General features: G+C 44.0%; 2 protein-coding genes and 1 long non-coding RNA gene across 9 annotated transcripts in view; 1 reads left to right on the forward strand and 2 right to left on the reverse strand.

Annotated features, from left to right (window-relative positions):
• CDV3 (CDV3 homolog) overlaps window positions 1-4,332 on the reverse strand; it is a 16,677-nt gene extending 12,345 nt beyond the window's left edge. For 3 of the 4 annotated variants that reach the window (XM_040059781.2, XM_040059788.2, XM_040059760.2), the window contains exons 1-2: window positions 4,102-4,332; window positions 1,652-1,731 (exon numbers count right to left, since the gene is read on the reverse strand). In XM_040059781.2, coding sequence (XP_039915715.1) covers window positions 1,652-1,731; window positions 4,102-4,332 — 311 coding nt within the window. The remainder of the gene's footprint in view (window positions 1-1,651; window positions 1,732-4,101) is intronic. The other variant, XM_058419988.1, reaches the window with a different exon arrangement.
• Window positions 4,284-13,815, forward strand: LOC120750797 (uncharacterized). Of its 4 annotated transcripts, none has more exons than XR_005700154.2 (4): window positions 4,284-4,381; window positions 6,544-6,627; window positions 7,721-7,916; window positions 10,459-13,815. It is a non-coding gene; the product is annotated as an uncharacterized LOC120750797 (long non-coding RNA). The 4 variants fall into 4 exon arrangements; XR_005700155.2 differs by lacking the exon at window positions 4,284-4,381 and adding an exon at window positions 4,769-4,811; XR_005700152.2 differs by lacking the exon at window positions 4,284-4,381 and adding an exon at window positions 4,769-4,805.
• BFSP2 (beaded filament structural protein 2) overlaps window positions 11,706-17,455 on the reverse strand; it is a 21,626-nt gene continuing 15,876 nt past the window's right edge. Inside the window, exons 5-7 of the mRNA XM_040059747.2 lie at window positions 13,439-13,570; window positions 12,759-12,979; window positions 11,706-11,959 (exon numbers count right to left, since the gene is read on the reverse strand). Of these exons, the coding sequence (XP_039915681.1) occupies window positions 11,956-11,959; window positions 12,759-12,979; window positions 13,439-13,570 (357 nt within the window). The 3' untranslated portion in view covers window positions 11,706-11,955. The remainder of the gene's footprint in view (window positions 11,960-12,758; window positions 12,980-13,438; window positions 13,571-17,455) is intronic.

Here is a 17,455-nt window from a genome sequence, read left to right on the forward strand (position 1 = left end):
TTTAAAGCAGACAAACAAAAAAAAAGCTAAGACAGAAAAATGGAATTTTTTCAAAGACAGACCCAAAGCAAAAGCCCAGCTGTATTTTACTTAGACTATTTTATTTTGCATAGATGTAGTCAGACACCCCATATAATTTGCTGGCCAAAGCTACTACAGAAAGCTGTGTGCCAAAATGGGACAGATGTGGAGGGTGGGGCTGTTGAAAAGAATCAAGACATTGATCTCCAGAGCAGAACATGCGAATTCACAAGTTCATAATACACCAAATCCTACTAATCATGATCTGTGTAAGCCTTTTGTGTAAGTAATGGTCAGAGAACAGAAAAAAATGCCTGTAGATGGCCTCTCACTGTTCACCAAACATAGTAACCATCATGGTAAGGAGGCCCAAGGGCCTAAACATCTTATTTCAAATACATTTTATTTTAAATGTCAGAAGCAATGTCTACAGACTGAACTACAACAGAGCAAGCAGAGGGAGCACCTCATGCCTTCCACTCTGTATCTTTGTTTCATCGAAGAGACCTCCAAAGATGGATAATTTATAGCCTCTAGTAGGTTTCTCTTCCATTTACTTCTCCACTCTTCCCTTGAATCCACTAATTGAATGGTTACAAAATCCTGTGGCAGAAACTTCCACCTGCCTGAAAAATCTACCACAGCATGAAAAGTATTTGGAATGTGGGCCTTTGTCTGGAAAACCAAAGTAGAGGCTTTTCAGTCAAACTGCAGTTTCAGTGAAGCTCCAGCTCACTGGTTGTTTAATCAGACATGTGATTATCCACTGTGACACTTCAATGCCATAGACAGCTTGTGGGACAAATTCATGCAAATGACCCAAAGGACTAGTTAACTGAAAGGAGTAAGGAATGCTGTGATCCAAAAAAGTAAGTAATTCCAGAAATGTCAGACCTGCTCAAACAGTGAAGAAAGCATCTATTGCACTGGTTACAGGTAGGCTGATCTTAAGATGACATTATTTTGAACATCAATACATGGACAATGAGGATTATCTGACATTCTCAGTCTACAACTGAGGTGAGAAAAAGCCTTTTTCTGACCCGATGGAATGTTTTTCTTAACCAGGACAGACATAAGTAGACTGACTTTGCACCAGGTAACAGGAAAATCTAATTAAAAAAATGAACAAGGAATCATGGATTCATAAACCCAATCCTGTGGAAACTACTTTTACCAACTGTCTTTTTGGTTTTTTGAAATACAAATGCAATGGTTCAGGAATTTTCTCCATAAATGAAGATGCTGAATCGATTGAGTCAGATACCCTTACAGCAGTCAAATGATTCAGTGGGAATTACTATCCTGCACTACTCTGAGAAATTCCTATTTGACTATCTTTATGGAGGAGAGTGATAATAATTTTTAATAAAAAATCCTGAGTCCCAAGCAAAACAGATAGATCTAGAGTATGAACAGAGGTTTAGAAAATAAAGGAAACACTGGCAGAGACCAGCCAAAGTTAAATCACCCAGCAGAATCTCCTGTATTACCAGAAACATATCAAACCTCTCTTTAACTGCACTCCATGGAAGCAGCTCTAAAGAAAACCCCCATCCTTTTTAGACACGGGTAAGGATTATAATGAAGGGTAAAAAAAAAAAAAAAAAAAAAAAAGAAAAAGTAGTACCTTATTTGCATGGACTGAACTCTAAGACCACTATAATCAATTTCTTCCTTTTGCTCAAACTCCTTCCAATCATCCTCTTCCTGTAAGAAGAGAAAAATATAAGTTGTCACTTCCTCTGTAACCAAAGTAGAAAAGAAGAACATGACTAATACAAAAAAAAAAAAAAATGGGTGAAGGCACAGTTCCAGGAGAAACCAAACTGCGTGCCCTGCTGCCAGGAGGGGAAAGGATTGCACACCCTCACCCCCGAACTTATAGTGTGTCACTTGGGATGCACCTGAGAGCTGACTTTAACTCATGAGAACAGCTAAGAAACACCCCAGCAAAAAGTCATTCAAGTGAAAGAAAACCTCAGCAAATACATATCAGGAAGTCAAGGAACAACATAAAGTATGGAACAGGATCGTGCAGTCATGACCAGGTCAACAGAAGAGCAAGTCCTCTCCCTTTCACTAACAGTAGGCTTTTATGACAGCTTGAATGCACACAAAGCTTTAAATTTATTTTTCCATCACCTATTTCATGAGCCAAACAAAAAAAGAACATTTGGAATAGCTGACAGTGGATTTATGACAAAAATTAATAATGGTACATTTGACTTTTTCAGCTTCACAACCACATTTACAGTCTTGTTTCCTGAGCAGTGTTTTCGTAACAGCATAAAGGTCAGCTTCAAAACCACAGCAATCTTAGGACACAAAATAAGTGTATCTTTCAAGAGAACCACGTGAGGATTTTAAAATGGGAGTTTGTTTGGGGAAAGAGGGACCCACTTAAGTGGAGGCGATTTTGTCCTACCATGTCATTCAGGAGATTCTGGGATTATTAAGGTAGACCAAAAATGGACCAGAAGAGATAAGCAGTCCTCCCATGTTCCCAGTCCCAGCTTTAAGACACACACAACCTAACTTGTAGTTTACCTAATTCTTACACTCTACATGAAATGCAATTACATTACTCCAAATGGGAAGACCTTGTGAGCAAGGTCTGCCAAAGGTACAGCCCCCTTTCCACCGAACATCCGAGAATAAAGCTGCTTTTAGAGCCCTGTGCTGGGATCCTCTACACACTACATCTCCAACACTAAAACTCTGACCTGCTTTAGTAACAGCAAAAGTAGGAAGTGACCTCATGTTAACTGCAGTGTCTGCTGAAGATTCAGTCTTCTGGAAGAGCAGGAATCTACAGTTCTTAAATCTTTTAGATTTCTTATATCCCCATCTCCATGGAAACATTACAGTTTCCAAGCTAGCATTCCTTTCACATTTAATGACTTTTGTTTCTAATCCAAGTACTAGCTTCAGTCAAAGCCAGATATTTTGCAAGCGAGTTGAAGAGCAGCTGATAGATTAGCACTGACCTTGATCTACTTAGAAAGCTAGAGCATATGTCAAGCTCCCCAGGTTAAAAAAGAGGAAACAGGAGAGCATTTCTTAAAATGAATTTTGAAATATACAGCATTAGCGCTCTATAACGGCTTCTGGTTTTAGTAATAAATCTAGCACAACAAAATAATGTCCTTAAATCACTGATCCTCTATGTAAGCATGAGGGCAGCAAGGTATCTAACTTCCAAAAACCCTTTCATAAACCATCTTTTTATATTCTCAGAGTATAATGTCACAGAGATAAAGATTCGATTTGTAGCAGTAAGACAGGGAATGTATCCTTAGATTACTATGTGCTGAAGCCTCCGAAGGAAAACAATACCAAGAGGTAAAAAGCAAACCAGAAATAGAGACAAAAGGCACAAGTAATTTTTTAGGTCCTATCTGTCCTGTCTACAGCAGACAAATACATAACAAAGGTACTGCACGTGCCAAGCTCCACAATTTAAAAACCATCAGGAAACAGTAGAGTTTTTCTTAAAATCAGTTTAAAAACGTACAGCATTAGAGCTCTTATGACTACTTCTGGTTTAAATTTCATTACTTCAGTGCTGATATTCTGGACAGGAAAAACAAGGGTGGAGGCAGAAACAGAGAACTACTAACTCAATTACGGACTTTTAAGCTTCTCCTGCATTCTCTTGGTTAAAAAAAAAAAAAAAAAAATTGGCAGCAAAACCCTGCCTGGCAAGGAGGCACAGAGATCGGCGGACTCTGGAGGAATCTTATCGCCAAGGTCCACATGCCACGCTGCACAGCCCCTGGTGGCACCTGACGCAAACCTCCGGTTCCGGCCGCAACACCCAGGAACCCGGGAGGGAATGTCGGCCAGAGCAGCAGCTGCAGAGCGGGAAGGGGCCCAGCTTTCTCGCCTCCCGCAGGGCCGGGACTCCCGGCGAAGGCTCCCCCCACCCCGCCAGCAGCAGGAGCAGCGGCAGCGCCCGTCCGGCGGCCCCGGGGCGGGGCCGGGAGCGCCGCCAGCCCCGCACGGCCCCGGGCGCCGCATGGCCGGGCGGCGGCGGCGCCCCCTGCCGGCAGGAACCCGCGGCCTCCCCGCCCGCACCTTGCTCGCCGCCTTGGCCGAGGAGCCGCCGCCGGCGCTGGAGGCGGCGGCGGCCCCGGAGCCGCCGCCCTCAGTCGGTCTCGGGGCCCCCGCGGGCCCCCCTGCCGCGTTGGAGCCGGCGCTGGAAGCGCTGGATGCGGCGGCGGCACTTCGGCTGCTCTTCTCCTTCCGTTTCTTCTTGTCCCGCTTGGCGAAGAAGTCGTCCAGGCTCCGCTCCTCGGTCTCCGCCATGGCGGCGGCCTGGCGGGGGAAGGAGGGCAGCGGCGGCCCGGGCCAAGAGGTGAGCGGCGCGGGCCTCCCGCTGCTCGGCGAGCGCGGCTGCGGCTGCGCCTGCTGCGGCGGCTGCTGGCCGGGCCCGCCCGGCGGCCAGCGCACCCCACGCCTGACGCGGCCCGCAGGGAGCGGAGGGGCGGAGGGGAGACGGGGCGGGGCCGCGCCCCTGACCGCGCAGGCGCCGCCACGCCGCGGCCAATGAGCGCCGCCGGCCGCTCGGGGGCGTCTCCGACGAGGGGCGAGAGGCGCTGACGTTGCGGCGCGTGAGGGCGCGCGCGGCGGGCGCGGGGAGGGCCGCGGCGAAGCGGCCGCGGATTGGCCGAGCCGGGCGGGCCGGCGCGTGCGCGCTCGGAGCCGTGCTCGCGCCGGCCACTCCCGCCGGCCACTCCCGCCCCGCCCTTCCGCGAGCGGGCAGGACAGGGCTGGGATCCGTGTGGGTGGGATCCGTGTGGGTGGGATCCGTGTGGGTGGGATCCGTGTGGGTGGGATCCGTGTGGATGGGATCCGTGTGGGTGGGATCCGTGTGGGTGGGATCCGTGTGGGTGGGATCCGTGTGGGTGGGATCCGTGTGGATGGGGCAGGGCGGGCGGTAGAGACCCCGCGGCCTGCGCACCAGCCGTGCTTGCCGCAGCGCCCGAGGCTGGGTGCGCGTCGAGAACAGTGTGGTGAGGGAGCAGGGCGAGGGAGGTGAGCCTGCCCCTCTGCTCAGCCCTAGCGAGACCACATCTGGAGTGCTGTGTCCAGGTCTGTGTTCATCAGGACAAGAAAGACGAACTGCTAGAGAGTGTGCAGTGGAGGGCCACAAAGATGATGAGGGGACTGGAGCATCTCTCATGCGGAGGCACTGCAGGAGATGGGCGTGTTCAATCTAAAGACACAGGCGGAGTCTCATAAATTTACATAAATGTCTCCGAGGCAGGTGCCAAGAGGATGGTTCCAGGCTCCTTTCCATAGTGCCCAGCAGCAGGACAAGAAGCAGTGGCTGTAAACTAAATCACGAGAAGTTTCACCTTAGCATGAGGAAGAAGTTCTTTATATTGAGGATAGCAGAGCCCTGGAAGAGGCTGCTTGGGGAGGGTGTGGAGTCTCCCTCTCCGGAGACATTCAAACCCCTCCTGGATGCATTGCTGTGTAATCTGCTCTAGGTCACCCTGCCTTGGCAGCAGGGTTGGACTGGATGATCTCCAGAGGTCCCTTCCAACCCTAACAACTCCGTGATTGAGACCAGCAGTAGCTCCTCTGGAAGCCCTTGGTTCCTCTCCCACATTGGGTGGGAGTTCCTCTCATGACCATCTCACATTGAAACAGGGTCAGTGCCCTTGAGCTCAGCACTGCTGGGATCCCTTCCAAGGAGGCTGAGAGAACTGCTGGAGCAGCCCCAGTCCTCAGCGGGTCCCACAGGCTCAGGGCACTGCTTGGCCAGCCCAGCTCCCCCCAGCCCTTGAGGAAAGGTGGTGTTCATTCCCAGCATGGACTGTGGAGACAGAGGCACTGCCTCCCACACCCCAGCAAGGCCCATGAACTTACACTCTCATTGCAAAGGATGCAAGGAAGGTTTCATCTTGGGTCTGTGTGGTTAAGTGAGTAAGTCTTGAAACACTGCTCTGTCTAGGATGTCCGGATGTGTTGGCCTGAGTTTTCTAGCTGCTTTTTTTCTGGCATGACTGGCATTGAAGCCTAGGGAATATATGCTGGAAAACAAACTTTGCAATTGGTGTCTGCAGATTGTTACCTCTCACTTCGGGTACTGTAGTGACCTTTAACTCTGGAAAAAAACATGGGTGTTTAAGAAGTTCGCTGTGGCTTCAAAACACGTCGAAAGCTTTGAGGCAGGACATTTGGAAAAACATCCTCAGCCTGTCATGAGTCATAAATAATTACATGAAACATGGTTTCCGATTACTTCTTTCATCAGCCTCTAAGGGAGGTAGAAGTTCCTACTGGTAAAGTGTGAGCCCAAATGAGAATTACCCATCAAATATGTATTGGTTTGCATTCTTCAGTTATTAGATTTAGTATAATTTTTCCTTTATCGTATTTTCTCTTCAAGTAATTACGTATGTGTATATTAGCATATAAATTAAGTTTTTCCACCCTTTGGAGGTTGACAGTCTCAACTCACGTCCGTGACAATGCTGTTGTTTAGTGTTTTCCATCCATGTTTCTCAGGCTGTTTGACAAAACAGGCAAGGTGCCATTGACTTTGCAGAAAGAGGATAAATACACAATGTCTTCATGGAGTGTTTTGTAGCGGTGAGTAACTGAGTCACTGTGGTCAAGCATTCTGCCTTTGGGAAATGTGTTACAATCCTCTTTTTGTTTCACATGCCTTCCTCATATTTTTACTACCTGTGTAGAGGATTCGAGCCTGCACAGAACAGGCCCTAGAGAACCAGAAGTTGCAAGCATAACAATTCATTTGGTAACACGTGATCAGTGACACTTTCCATTTGTGATAGGAATGATTTCTGAAGTAGGGAGCAAATTTGGTAGCAAAGTCTCATTTTTCTGTGCCTCCTGGGTACTCCCTTCCTACTGTCCCCTTCAGCTGATGGAAGGTCATGTGGTAGGTGTGACAGGGAACGGTTGGGTGTGGAGGAGTGTTTGACATTCCTGTTGTCAAAGCGCCACATTCCCTTATGTTTGTGCTCCTTTATTTCCTGGGGAGCCAACATACCTCCAGCACTGCCTCAGCACTGGTAATACCGTGCAACTAAGCAGACAGTTTGTGTCCCTCAGCTTTTGTGGTAGATTACCTAATAGTGTACTAAGCACAGTGCTGTGCCTGATTCTAAGCTGATAATTTATTGAATTTCAGCAACTGGTAAAATATTTTCATTGTATTATTATGGATAGCCCCATTATCAGACTGGAGAATGTGAACCCGATGCCTTTTTGCAGCTTTTAGCATCTGCGTCACTTGTCTCTTGCAAGCACATTGCTGTAAGGCTGGAATGCCCAGCTCTGGATTAGAAACTTAATACCAGGCAGAGCTGTGCACCAAGAAACATATCAGCTGTTAAATCTGGAACAGACTCAGCAGAAATCATGGAAAATAGCATCAGTGTTTTAGGCCTCGGAAGGCTTAGATCCAGATTTAATGACACATCTTGGTGCTTTAAAGGAAACATTAGTTATACAGTTATGCTTGGATTTGCTGCCCACCTCTAGTTTTATTTTTATGTAAAATTGTGAAAATGTGCTGACGCACGGCATTTGTATTTCTGCATTGCATCAGCTTTTACCATTAAGATTGTTATTGTGTAAAAAGTTAGGTGCAGAAAAAAGGTCACTTTGTGTTTTTCTTTTTGTTTCTCAAATTCAACATCCCTCAATGCTTGCACAGAGGACACTTGGCTGAAGAATGGCTCACAGGCACGGACTGGCAGAAGTGATGCTTGTAATGCAAGGGTACATCCAGAACGCCACACTGCCGTGCTGGGAGCATGAGCTCAAGCACACGGCTCCCTGCTGCACTGTGCGTCACTGACCTGTGTGACCCGCCTTCGGCAAGACACGGCGCTCCGAGTGCCTCTGCTCAGGTACGGATTTACCCCCAGGACGCTGAGGACTTTGTCTCTCTCTCCTCCCCATACAGTGGTGCTTGCCTGCCTCTTCTCCATTCTGTAGCTTTGGCAAGCACTGCCATGATGCTGCTCCCTGTGCATCTTGGTGCATTTTATGCACCAAGGCATGAAGCACTGCTGCATTTCGGGAAAGTGGTGCAGCAGCCACTGTTCACTTGGAGGAGCTGAAGGAAGGAAAGTTGGAGTGAGTTGTGGGTGATGCAAAAGTTAGGAACAAACTTCCATTTCCAGTCTCCCAGCATTTCATCTTCCTTTGTACCCAATTATCTCCATTCTGTGACATGAAGGTTACAGCACTGCAAACTGCTTTGACATTTGCAGAGCACAAGCAGAAAAGCATTCAGTATCTCCTGGGCAGAAGCCTGCCTAAGGAAATTGGAGAATGTGCCCTTAGGTGCAGAGCAGCTTGCAGAAGGGTTCTGGTGGAGTCCTTGTCACATCATGGGCCCACTTCTCTTTAGGAGCTTAACTTTCCTCTAAGCCCAGAGTTTGCTGTAGTTTCAGACCTCTACAACCAGAAGGGAGAAGTTCTATTGTGCTCATTTCTCCACCACTGATTGCCACCTGAACACAGGCACTGGTGCCAGCAGTGCATAGTGGTTTGTTAAACTGTTAAATTTTAGACAATGCCAGAGTGAAAGTGACCTTAAAAATAATCTTTTATTTTATTACAGAATCAATATAATAGTTCTTATACTAAAATATAAACAGTAGAATGATAGGTTAAAGTACTGGTTCCTAGCTTGTGTGCTATGTTGTTGCTCAGTGTGAAATCTTAAATGAGGCAGGGGCTCACATAGAGCTGGCACCTTCTCCTTCCCCCAAGGATGCAGCAGTGTGGGCTCAGGCTGTGGTGCAGGAGAAGCTGTGCCTGGCTGGGAGGAGTACAAAGTACACATGTGGATTGATAGCACAGCTTATCTGACCCAGTGACTAGCTATCACCAAGGGGTGGCTGGGCTTTACAGTCTGGGCTAGTTTCTGTCCCCCTTTCATCCTGTGCTGCCATTGGTACATGTCTGTCCCTGCAGTGGCCTGATTCAGAGAACCAAGTGGCAGGAAAGTTTTCCAGAGTTTTGCAGGGCTAATTTTCTGCTGATTTTGAATCTTGAGCTGTCTCCTGAGACATCAGACAGGTGTTGGTGCTAACACAAGTCTGTGCAATGGGAATACATAGCACATAAGGGGGAGCAGAGATGTCCTTTTGTGCAGCAGCTGGGTGTTTGATTGTATTATCTGTGCTCTCTGACTGCATCCTGAGTGCTCATAACAGCATATGCCAAAATTCCTTCACAGGAATATAGGTGTGAAAGAGACTGCTAGTGGGAGATAATAAAATCTGGTTTCTGGTGCTGATTTTCTGAGGAAAACCAGTTGGAAACATGATCTTGTGTATTTAAAAAAGCAACTGCTAGACTAGAGCATAAATATAAAGCTAAATCAGTTTATGAACCTTAGTACTTAAAAATAGTTGTGAAAGCCTTTAGTGTCTCATACTGTCAATATCGCATCTCACAGAATGAAGACTGTCAGTGCTTAGACAGCATTCAAGCAGCCTGGAGGGGCAGCACAGCCAGCTAGGTACCCACAGGAGTCTGTGTAAAAGTGCAGAGAGATTTCTTCACAAGAGCTTTAGCACTTAATATGAAAGCACTTCGATTTAGAAGGGCCAGATATGCCACATTTTACTTCTGATGGACTATTCACAAAAATAATCTTTTCTGTGGTTTTTGGTCTTGGCTAGAAATAGAGGGAAAAGCTGCTGGAAATTCATTATTTATGCTTAGATGCTTCCTCCTTTTCCAGACACTTCTCCATGCTGAAATACCTTGGTGATTTGGAAATACGCAATTTCCATTCCAATGAATAAACATCTTGGTATTAACCTAATTTAATTTTTATGAAGTATAATGGATCATGGCATATTAAAAAAACTTTTAAAAAAAATCTTTTTTTCACATCTGAGTATAACTGTAGACTCAGGATTTCACCAGGTTTATCTCCATGAATGACACTTATAACAAATAGTTTCACAGTGGGATAGTCAGTTGTTTTTCATACCTGAAGCATCACTAGAAAATAGGAAATGGATCTGAATCCAGATTGTATATTGCTGTTTTTTGAATTCCCTCTTCACTTTCAGATCACAGGGAGATTGTTCTCTTCTGTGTCAGGAATGAGTGGGAGGTTATGTTCTGTTAATGCCAAAAAGTGATCATTCCTAGGCACCTATCAGTTAGCCCCAACCCAAGGGCGTTGTGCCATCCAATTTCCTGTATCACTGTTTGTGTGTATTTTCTCTCATCATCACTGTTCTTGATGGAGTCTCAGCTTGGTAAGTTCTCTCTGCACTGGTGTATAAGAAGGTATTATTGCCGCTCTGAGGAGCCTACATTATAAGAGAAAAAAACCCAGAATCTGCCATCATCTGCCTTTCTTTTTTTGGTTATTGTTGGGTACTCTTTTAATCCAGTAATTTTTTTATCAAAATCTTGCAGGTGCTATATGCCAGATGGACTTTTTGAAGAGATTAAATGAAGGATCATTTGTCAAGCAGCTGCATCAGGAAGGATTTTTCATGTGTGGGGGAATGTACAAGGAAAAGCATGACAACGTTTGTGTCCCTATTCCTGTAATTCACTGGCGGATCAAGTTTAGTGGATTCGTAGGGTATTTGATTTTATCAGTCATTAAAATCCAAGTAGCTTTCTTAGCTAATGTTTCAATTAAAAATCAAAACATCTAAAGTCTACCTCTCGAATGTGCTGTATGCCATTGTGTTCTCTAATATATGCCATTTCTCAGTAGTCTTTCAGTCCATTTAATGAACTGTGTTGTCACCTGGTGAAACTGTTGGTCTTGTGAAGTCCCAATCCAACAAACACGTGTGTGGTTAAATTCATTGCTGTGCAGAAACTTGTGAAGGAAAGCCAGCCATCTGCCTAAAATTTTGCGTGTGATAGGAGCTAAGGTTCATTACGTTTCTCTGAAAATGCAAGATCCATCTTGGCATTTTATGTGACCATACTGCACATGCAACACAATGAAGTTATCAATGTTTAAAATATAAAAGAAAGTCAAAAGTGAAAGATGGCAAATCTTTTTCCTCATGATGCCATCAAAATACAGGATACAATCTAAGGTCAGCCAACAAGTTGATGCTATGTGGATTCTTGTTCAAAAGAAGAGTGGCTGACCTGCCTTGGAGAGATGTTGACATTAAGAAAGAGCAACCATATAAAAACAAATATAAAAATATATCAATATATCAAAAAGTATCAAATTTGCACAAATTGATACCCTGTCTTGGACTTTCAGTATGCAGTAAAAGGATGTAACCTGGCTGCAGGCAGAACTGCTGTTGCTCTCCTGCACCTTCAGCTTTTACAGGAGTTAAGTGTAGACTTAAAAATGCGTTTATGAAGTACTGTTGGGATGCTTGGATTAATGATTCTGCTGTTTTACATGTTGCAAAATTAATCACATTGATTTAACAGTGTACTTAACTTCTTTGGCATTATTTGAATTAGATTTCACACTACTGAGCTGGTGGTCTTGTGACACAACAGAGCACTCGTCATTTCCATGTGGGTGCTGTGTGCACAGTGGAGGGGTAGCTCAGTCTTGAAATACTTATACTGTGAAAAGAAAGAGTTTACTTGGTAGGAAATGGAGAACCCATAGTCTGAATCCAACCCCGTCCAGCTATCATGAAAAATACTGGAAGAAAATAAAAAAATCAAACAAAAGCCTGATATTCTTTATTTTTATTATAATTTTAACAACATGAGTAAATTGAAATCTGTAAGCAAAGCAATTACATGAAGAGGGTCTAATAAAGTTGTTCAAGCTACAACCTACTTTGATTGTTGAATCAAACTGAATAAAGCAGGCTGCTTTGATGGGTTTTTAGCTTCCACGAACATAATTGGCAGTGACATCTTTCATCTTTTGCTTTAATGGCAATGGTCTTCTGTAGGCTGGGAATTTCATAATCAGCTGAAAGTTAAAAAAAAAAAAAATTAAAATTGGTCACTACTACAAACAGGAAAATTGCAGAACCAAGTCCTGTCCTCAGTTCAGCTGGTGAAATATCACCAGCTTTGACAAGATTCGATTATTTTAAAATTCTCCCTGACTTGAGCAGAGAGCAAGTCAAAATCTGTGGATCAGATTTTCAGAGGTTCCATGACTAAGGGTAATTAAGGATCTTAGAAAAGCCCAGCCAAGCAACCCAACCTGACCACTGTAAAGGTGGTTACAGGTTATTCCCAGAGGAAAAATCTTACGAGTCGGAACCACATTTCTTCACAAAAGCTACAGTCAGTGATCCAGATTCCATCCTTGGACTTCAGGGGGAACTTACAAGCTTAGAAAGGGAGTTTTCCCAGGATCACAGCTATAATATTTGGACTGTATTGAGGGAGGAGGAGGGCTGGCATAATGTATTTAAATCAAGAGACAACAACACATCTGCTTTTGCAGCCACTAATGTAGCTCCTGGTAGCCGCTTTTTAATATCACATCTCAAACCTTCAGACAAGTGAAACTCGTGGCACGTTCCCAAACCATGTCCTTCTGTGGTAGTACTGGAAACCACCCAGCATTAGGAATTAGGACATTAGGAATCTTTGTTTGATGGCATTTGGCGTGTTCTTCCGCTTTGGCAGCTTCTCCAAACCTCACCATCTACCAGCTAGCCTTATGAAACATGAGAAGCATGCCAGTCCTCCTGCTTCCAGCAACCTCACGACCCCTTCCCAAGGAGCATGTTCTCCATCCTTTTGAGGACAAGTACCTGCTTTGCTCTCCGTCCAGGAGGCAGTGATATGCAGCGATGTCTTTTTCCAGCTGTTGTTTGCTAGTCAGCAGATTTTCACGATCCCTCTGCTGCTGCTCAGTTTCTACTTTGATTTCTCCCATCTCTGCCTCCAGCTTGGAAATGACAGAGCCTAGGTTCTGCAGTTCTATGTCGTGCCAGTGCTTGGCATCATATAAAGAGTTCTCCAGACCCCTCTTCTGCAAGGACAGGACAGCAGACAATAAATCAATCAGTTTCCATATGCTTCATAGTGATTTTGGTTCAGGTTTGGCCAGTATCTCTATTGACTGTATATATTTTGACAGTTCCTTTCTTTAGCTACCTGGATATTAGGTATTAGCATTACAAAAGTTGAAGTCCTTTCACAAGGTGCAGATATTCCTCACATTGTCTAGTACTACGCTACCAAGCAATCTCGGTGAGACTGAGTATGAATACACTGAACATGGAAATTTGGAGCCTGGTTGTCACGTGTGGTATGCTTGGAGCACCATTTCAATCAAGAGGAGCCCAGAAATATCTGGTATCTCTGGCAACCGTGTCTGGTTGAAAAAGGGATTCATTCTTAACTCTGCATCCCAAGACAGGAATGTTCCCCTCAGAAGCTGTGTTGAGTTCACAGAGCATACACCCACTGCAAACCCAGCATCTCTTACCAAAGTTCTCAAAGATTCAGTTTCTGCTTGCAAGCTCTGTATTTTGCAGGCAGTTTCGTGGAACTCGGTTCTGAGGCCCTCCACCAGCTCTTCCTCCTGGGTTCGCACGGCAGCCGTCGTCTCAGCCTGTTGCTGGTGAAAGAAGGCGACTGTCATCACAACCTACGCAAGTTATGGTTTAGCTTCCTTACATACCAAGCTGACAGTAATATTTTCACAGTTTGTGGCAATTCTGACTCTAAGTTTGATTCCTGTGTATTAAATCCCTTGGTTGTACAATTCTGGATACATCTTAGTGTCAAACTTTTCATATTTTCTAGGCATTTACTGTAAAATGGTTTATGCATACAAATGAATTTATGTTATCCGTGTCAACAACAGCTGTTCAGAATTCAGACTTGCATGTTTAAAATTATCTCTAAAGAGAAAACATTGCTGTAATTGTTCATTTTATAGCCATACTATAATATTTCTTGAAAAGTTTTATGTCTTCAGAACTACTCACACCTTACTTTCTGCACGTAAGATTCTATGAGTAAGACAGCGAGTCATATCACAGAGGTAAAAAAAAAATTCTGTTAATTAAATCATAAGCTAATGATGCTATTTCCTGCTCTTGTGGCTTGGGGATTTTTATCTGTGTTTAGTTCAGGTACCTTGAAAATAGGTGAAAGAAAAAGTACCCTAGTAAAAATAGAATTTCTATACTTTTTAATAAGGGCTGAGATAAAGGTTTTTCAGCCCAGAGGTCTGGGCTCTCTAGAAAATACAATTTTTCAGTCAAAACCTACATTGCTTGTGATTGATGCTAAAATTAAACTATGCAAAATACCTCCATCCCACTCTGAAACTTCATCTTGACCCTGTTCTGCTTATCTCATTATGCATTCTTTTATTTTAAAAGTAAGACTGAATTTTAAAAGATCTAGGACCATGCACCAAAACTGGGGTGGTTTTTTTTTGTACCACCAAGTGAACCCCAAACCTTGCATACTGTGAATGAAATAAGCTCAGTGGAAAAAGGTAATTTAAATACCAGTTAAGTCTCAAACAGAAATTTAGATTTAAGAACCTGTGTTGCAGAGGGCTGAATTTCAATCCAAGCACCAAACCTGTCCTTTCCAGCAAATTGCACAGATCCTGTGTTTTCTGGAAATGCTTTGCTGGTGCTTGTGCTTCAGAGTCATAATTCGACCTGACTATTCCTGGTGTACCAGTGATCATGGACCTGCCAGTCTTCAGTAAATTGTGTCTCCTAAACTGTGTTGAGAGTGTAGTCTGCACCTACTTAGGACTGCAAATACCTCTTTTTAAAGAGATAGACAGGGAAGAGAAGGTGCCTTTGCATCTATATTTATAGCCTACACCCATTACCTGAAGCCTGGCTTTCACATTTACCCTGCTGGTGGCCCAAGTGCTGCCTATAAATCCAGCTTGCCCTCAACCACAGGTGGCATTGAAACCCTTCCAGGAGCTACCCTAAGCAGTGTACCTGACCATAGTGGTGTGAACAAGAGGACAGGTGGATGGAGGAGATGGAGATGGACACATCAGGTCCTAAGCACTGAGGAGGACACAGCAAGTGAGCACACACTGAATGCGCTCTAAAGCTTTTGGGACACACAAGGTCTCCCCACCCTCCTTACAGAATTATCAGCCACAAGTGTCCATGTGTGGGGTGCTGCTGGCCTCACTTGTCTTCAGCTTTGGGGTTCCTTCTGTGGAGAAGTACAGGAGTAGTCTGTGTGTCCTCTTCACTAGACAATTCATGTTTTCTGGGGACTTTTCCTATTCCTGAGATGCTCCAGAAGGGAAAGGCTATACATGTGCTGACCACAAACAACTGAATTAACGGAGGGAGAGGATGAAACCATATTGCAAGGTCTTCATCATGCCAGTGCTTGTGTTTCTTAGGAATCTGTGGATTTCAAATGTCTGTGCAGTTCCGAGCCAAGCATTGTGCATGAGTGCAGAATCCCTCATTAGTCTGTTTTTCTTGGAGTCCAGATAAAGAAAGATTGATTAGGAACAGAACACCAGCACCCAGAGTTGACCAGCATGGTATCTAAAGAAAGAAAGTTACTTTGAAAAGCTCTTGAGAGTTCTGGGAAAGTTTTAGCAAAGTAGTAAAAAAGGGAGAAACAACCAGCGTAATTCACAATTTTTTCAGAACCTTTTATGAGGACAACAGGGAAAGCTGTGTAATTGTGTGCTCAGGGCAGAACATTTCCATGGATCAACAGCTGGTCAAGAGACAGAACATGAAGAGCAAAATTAAGGTCTAGTTCCATTAAGACAAAAGCTTCACAGCTTGATGCCTCAAGGTCTACTGCTTTGGTATGAAGCATGAACTAGAAGGATTTATGGATGACAGAAAACCATAGAGATTAGCAATGAGCAGGGGTGGATGTGTGGAATCAAACTACATGAATGAACAGGACATCAGTAAGTAAAGCATCTTTCCAGGGAAAAATACTAAATAGCATGCACGTCTTACAAGGGTTTGAATCACTTGTGTCAGTTTGGGGAAAGATTTTGACCACTATAGACAAAAAAGTGCACAGGTGAAACCAATGGACTTGAGTTTTGAAGTTATGTATCTAAAAAAGGCCCATGTAAAACCCCATTAGGGATGAAATTAAATTGGTGTGTTTTGGTACCCAAATATCCTTGAAAAATTTTAGCCAAGACTGCAAATCTGGCCACAAGAAAAAGCAAATGAGGCAAGGCAATTAGTCAGAAAATAATAAAAATACTCCCCTCATGTCTAAGTCAGTGCTAGGACAACATTTGGAACACCTTGGTCTGAGCTGGTCACAGGTACACCAAAGAGTAGGTGCAGAAAAAGGAAATTGAAATATTAGGGCCCAAGGAAAACCTCACAGAGAAAGACTGAAAAAACTGGTAATGAAGAGCAAAGGAGTGCAGGGAACCGCTCTCCCTCCTGTGATGTCGCAAAAGAGCAAGGGCAAGCTTTTCACTGTGTGGATAATCAAATTATATAATTTAACCACAAAAGATTGTATAAAACCACAAGCTTAGCTGATAAAAGCTAAACGCTTGTCATCTGTATACGTAGTAGTAATCTAAATTGATCTGTGTCTGTAGGAGATAAGGGACACAAAACTGCATCATCTGCGTTTAATTTGTGGAAAAAAAGCCCCTAGAATGTCTTACCAGAACCTGTGCAGAGTCAGAACTGACTGCTCCAGAAATCTGTAATACTCTGTTTCTTTGTTCCATTAAAAAACCAAACCAAAACAGGAACAACTTAAAGTAGTAAGAGCTTAGGCTAAGATGGCTGAGTAGGGGTGGGTTGGGTATCAAAGACATGATAGAAGCGGCGTACTAGGAGCTGTCAATTTTCTCCCCAAATAATATCTCTGAGCTAAAATACTGGATATTGAAGGTATGAAAGAAATAGGAAGAAAGAAGTTGTAAGGGTGTTTTTGTACATGAGAAGGAGGAGAAACAAGCAGGACAGGCAAGTGGGAACAGTGAAGAATTTGTTGCCGTCAGAATAATGCTCATTTTGCTGAAACCTGGCAGTGGGTCAGGAACAGATTTTTCTGGGGAAAGCTCAAGAGGCTACTAAGGATGCCCTGGCTTTTCAGGGCCGCATATGCTTTGTATGGAAGCTCTTTCCAGCCTTGCGTAGTTTATTACTGTGTCACTCACTTCCTTTGGACCATATGAGCTGAAAATCAGGCCCCACAGACTAATTTTATAATAACTTTGCTTAATAAGTCTGGCATTCCCACAAACTTGATGGGATCTCTGGGATAAACCCCTCTGCTTGGCTTCTTGTATGTTTCCTAGCAATTTTGTTATGATTGTTGTCACAGGATTTTTCTTCTTTATTTTGAAAATTAACTCAGAGCTTGCACATATGTTTGCAAACATATTTCTTGGGTTTTTTTTTTGTTTCTTCTCTGTTTACCTTCAATACCCCCTATACCTCTCATGGCAGCTCTTTACCTTGGACAAGGGGTATATGTTTATATGGTTTTGCTAAGT

This window comes from Hirundo rustica, chromosome 1 (assembly GCF_015227805.2).
Source record: "Hirundo rustica isolate bHirRus1 chromosome 1, bHirRus1.pri.v3, whole genome shotgun sequence".
Classification (NCBI taxonomy): domain Eukaryota; kingdom Metazoa; phylum Chordata; class Aves; order Passeriformes; family Hirundinidae; genus Hirundo; species Hirundo rustica.